General features: G+C 41.1%; 1 protein-coding gene across 1 annotated transcript; it reads right to left on the bottom strand.

Moving 5' to 3' along the window:
* Nucleotides 1–275: 275 nt before the first annotated feature.
* Nucleotides 276–2,677, bottom strand: LOC129728957 (uncharacterized). Its single transcript, XM_055687434.1, has 4 exons — nt 1,921–2,677; nt 1,245–1,799; nt 880–1,187; nt 276–767 (listed from the first exon to the last, which is right to left on the bottom strand). The coding sequence occupies exons 1-4, from the start codon at nt 2,519–2,521 to the stop codon at nt 276–278; spliced, it is 1,956 nt and encodes a 651-aa protein (XP_055543409.1). The 5' UTR covers nt 2,522–2,677.
* Between the last annotated feature and the right edge of the window lie 1,952 nt (nt 2,678–4,629).

The following is a 4,629-nucleotide window of genomic DNA, read 5'->3' as shown; positions in this document are numbered from 1 at the left end:
GTTTCTGAAGTACAATGCTTTGAATAAAATCTATGTCAAAACTCTCTTCTGGAAAATTACTCTTGAGTCTTAAATATATTTCACCCGTTGAAAATACCCGTTTCCACCCACGTTATTAATGTATGGCCATTTTATTTTTGGAACTGTCCGATATGGTAGTGATATGGAAGTGAGTAAGATGTTTTTCGTTCAATTTTTGTTTTATTTTTTTTTATTTGCGATACCAGAGAAACTCTCCGTTTCTTTTATCGTACTACCCTACTAAGAGAAAAAAATCATTTTAATTCAAGTATTTGCTCCTTGGCTGCGTCGCATAGCTTGGGAATAATTTTGTCAAATAACGGTTTGTTTAACTTAATAATCAGGATATTTGATAGTGTATCCTCACCAAGAGTTGATCGGTTGTTGGTGAGCACCAATGCTAAAGCACTGAATGCCCTCTCAACCGACACTTGGTTAGACGGTGTAGCTAACACCACCGCAGCTACAGCACTCAATTCAGGATGTGTACACTTGCGGTCAACCCAAATATTCCACACGTCAAAGTTATATGTTCGCCTTGGCTCAACTTCTATCGCCTTGAGCTGCTGGTTGAAGTTATTGTCTTCCAAAAAAGAGGATTCCGCGGTGCCCCCGAAAAGCTCTGTAAGTAACACGTCATTCTCATCTTCACCTTTGTCTTGGTTGATTAGCTGCTGAACGTCTGATGGTTTCGCCACCGGAGATTGAAGTTGATGAATTCTGTTCCAGGTTTCAACGATGTACGACTGAAACAGTTTTGAATAGGTTTTTATTAAAATTTCTATTTTCAAACAGTGTTGTTATCATAAACATTAATGGGATATATAAAACAGTTATGCATACAGTCGAGTTTCATACCTGAATTTCTTCTTTCTCTTCACTGGTGAACAACTTGGAACCCGCGAAATTAAGTCTGGGGTCAAGATAGAGTGCGATCTTAAATGCGCGAGATGTTCGCAGACTTGTCAATCGTTTATTCAGTGATTCGACAAGTGGTGCTGAGAATGGGTTTGTTTCCATCTTCTTTACTTTTTGGATAGTAATCATCCTTTGAAGATAAAATTCACTCAGCGAAATATGCTTCGATTGCATGTTTTTGGTGCATATAAAAAGAGGTTTGAATGCCTCTGCATATTGTCTCGTAAAGTCCCAGCTTCCCGAAAGATCTGAAAAGGTAGGAAATTAAAATTGTGAATGAAGTCTCGTAAAAACTATGTAACTACCCATCTCAGGGAACTGCTCTGCCAGTTTCTCGAAAAACGATTTTTGGTCGAGGAAACAAGACACCATCGAATAAATACCGCACCAACGGGTTTGTCCCCAAACGGGAGGATATCGTGCCTTCTGCAGCTCAAAGGCGCTGGTGTACTTAACCGATCTGCATTTCTTGGCAGTCTCAGTTAGTAGCTTAACTGCTTCGTGTGACTTGCTCACTACGTCTAGAATCGCTAGCTGTAGTGTATGGACTGCGCAGCGGATAAGGTTTAGGCTCTCGCGCAACTCCTCTCCTAAAGCAGCAGTAAGTTGATGCTCCGCCATATCATGTTCCGCGTCCTGATCTGTGTAATCGGAATTATCATCATCATCGGCGTGCAGATTGCTCTGGTGTTGTTTCTCCAGCTCCAACTTAAGCTGTTTCACAGCGGCGAGCATGTTCGCCCCATTGTCACAGGTGACGCTCCACACGTGCGTGAGTGTTAAATTATACTCCTGTATAACTTGCAAAATTTTGGTTTTTAGGAACGCAGCAGTTTGACGCACTTTGACTTCAATTATTCCTAGAAATCGTGAAATACGTAACTCTTTCAATTTAATTATACACACTAATGGTAATGGTAGTAACTACGCTTTGACGTGTGTCGCGTAGAGTTGTTGATCGTTTTCTCAGTAAACACTTACCTAGGGTCCGGATGACCACCTCGCCATTTAGATCATACTGGGCTAATATGGCCAGTACGTGGCGATTATGACGGCTTGCCGAATCGATTTTGAGAGATACAAGTTTTTCTTTCATTTCAGTGGCAATCTCTTGCCTCACCAATTCTGCTGCCTTTGCTAGGTAGCACTTCAGGGCTCTGGTATCCAAAGTGACCCCAAGAGCTGCCTTTATCGGATCGAGTAACACATTCATTCCCTCCCATTCGACACACGAAACTGGGAGGTTATGAAGGGCTACGAGCTTCGTTGCTGCTTCGACCAACATTTGTTGATCGATCGGAATAGGCCGCTTTGGGACGACTCTTGGTTTCTTAGCCGAGGGCTCTTGCTCCAACAACAAACCGAGGGCCTTCGCCCTCTCGGTGTGCAGGGATCGAAAATGCCGAATAAAATTCTGTAGATCCAGTTTAGTCCTTTGCATGTAGCTACATTCGACGTCCGGTTCAATGTTGCAGGACCATCCAGCGTCAGTGGTTAGCACGTGTTTTCCTGCAACTTCCGAGAAGCGATATGCTCGTTTGGCGGTAGCATTTTCCTTGCAAGGGCCGGGGGGAAGATTCATGTTTGCAATAAAAACACTACTTTTATTTTCTGTTCCACTTTATGCTGCGCCACGTCGCGAACCACTAGGAGAACTGATATCAGCGACAGAATTTTCAATCATATCATGCCATGAAGTGAAAATATTTGACAGATGAAACGACTGGGCCTGGTTTCAAGCAATTCAAATAGTCAGTGATAGCCTGTCGGTAGTCAGTCTGGCTCAAGGTGTTTATGAGGCGACTGAAACTATTGAACAATCAAAGCAAACTTGGAAACAGGATAAATTAGTTTCCGTTTCGACAATATGAGACGAAAAAAATAGTTGACTATGACATTGCATGAAGTAAGAGGGAGAGGCTTGTTCAGTCATTTCATTACGATTGAGTCGAAAATGTGTAGCCCTGCTCACGGCACACCACAATCTAGTTCACGGTTGAAAAAGAAGTCGAAGGAAAACTTCCTTTCCTTGATTTGCTTATTACACGGAAGGATAACAATAAGCTAAAATTTGGAATCTATCGAAAGCCAACTTCAACAGATCGTTACATCACAGCTGACTCGAACCATTTCGGTGGTCAAAACAGGCCGCTTTGCATTCCATGGCCCATCGCATCTTCAACATACCGATGGAAGAACAAGAGTTTTTAGCAGAAAAAGAAACAATATATAAAGCAGCCGAATTGAACGGGTACGACAAACAGTTCGTCGACAAAATCCTCCGTAAGCACGAAAGGAAGAAACACAGACGAGACGCTACCACTTTAGTACCGGAAAATGAGGAGATTCGAAGAGTCAGCCTCCTGTTTTACCCTACCATCACGAATCCACTGAAGCATACCCTCCGCAGATATGGATATTTATATATTGCACATAAAAGCGTTAACACTTTACGTGAACTTCTGGTTAACCTGAAGGACAAAGTTCCACAAGACGAACAAGCAGGAATTTATAAAATACCGTGCAAAGACTGCGACGCGGTATATATCGGGCAAACACGAAGAAAAGTTAAAGTGCGGCTCAAAGAGCATAGAAGAGCAGTAGAAATGAACAAAACGAGTGAATCCAGTGAAGCAACACATACAGTGAGTAACCAACACGAGATCGATTGGGATAAGGCGGGTCTGATCAAAAGCATCAATAAAATTGGTCTCCTCAATGCTTGCGAGTCAATGTACATTGCGACGGCCAAACAACCTTTGATGAACGACGACGATGCACCGATCAACTCAATTCTCTTCAACTTGACAACGGGGAGAAAGTAATCTCCAGCTCACTCTCTTCGACGCGTGCGATATAACGTACGAGAATTTTAACCAGTTGGACATGGGATCTCGTCCTGTCGATGGGCAATATGTAGCCCGAAACCGGTAGACGAAAGGTAATTATTATATTATCCTTTTATATCTGTAAGAGCAATAAGTGTCTTGTCTGATCACTCGTCGTGTTCCGTCTGCGTTCGCGATTATTAAAGGAACAACCTGTTCGTCGTCGTATAATCTTTAAGAGAATAGACTTTCAATATTTCTACAATTTAACACATAATGGTTAAAATAAAAGTCCGATTACACTGGTCTTGTGTTGTGTTGCCCCGAAGGTCAAACTAAGAAAAAATGAAAAATTATAGCTTTTCCTGTGATTTTTTTTTCTTTCTAGGGCAACTATTGTGAGCTTTAGAGCAGCATTTTTTTCGATTTTGTCAATGTTTTTCAAACACGTTTCTTTTCATAACCTTCGAACTCCATGTTGAATCATTATGAAATTCATTATTTAGGGGTTTTGAAGACAGTCCATTCATTTGATACCTATTTTGTTCAAATCGGTTGTGTAGTTTCTGAGATAATGGAGTTTCATAACTTTTACATTTTGATACATAACAGAGAAAGTTACAGTCCGATTGTAATAAAATTCAATAGGGTCCTATCAGGTAACTAGACCTTTCTATTGCAACTTATTTTGTGAAAATCGGTCCATCCATCTCTAAGAAAAGTGGGTGAGTTCGAGCAGTCTTAGAAAAAAAGTTTCTTGTCCAAGCCTGATTTCCAATTATTATACATAACGGACAAAGTTAGAGTCCAACAACAATAAAATTTAATAAGGTCTTATGGGGAAACAAGACCTTCCATATGA

Source organism: Wyeomyia smithii, chromosome 3 (genome assembly GCF_029784165.1).
Source record: "Wyeomyia smithii strain HCP4-BCI-WySm-NY-G18 chromosome 3, ASM2978416v1, whole genome shotgun sequence".
Taxonomy (NCBI): Eukaryota; Metazoa; Arthropoda; class Insecta; order Diptera; family Culicidae; genus Wyeomyia; species Wyeomyia smithii.
This window is presented reverse-complemented; position numbering and strand designations above follow the sequence as displayed.

Excerpts from the sequence above, each read along its gene's own strand:
- LOC129728957 (XM_055687434.1), bottom strand. The coding sequence starts at position 2,521 with ATGAATCTTCCCCCCGGCCCTTGCAAGGAAAATGCTACCGCCAAACGA. Across the intron at positions 1,188-1,244 it reads AGAGCAGTTCCCTGAGATGG|ATCTTTCGGGAAGCTGGGAC; the intron begins GTAGTTACATAG and ends CTACCTTTTCAG. Across the intron at positions 768-879 it reads AAGAGAAAGAAGAAATTCAG|TCGTACATCGTTGAAACCTG; the intron begins GTATGAAACTCG and ends AAACTGTTTCAG.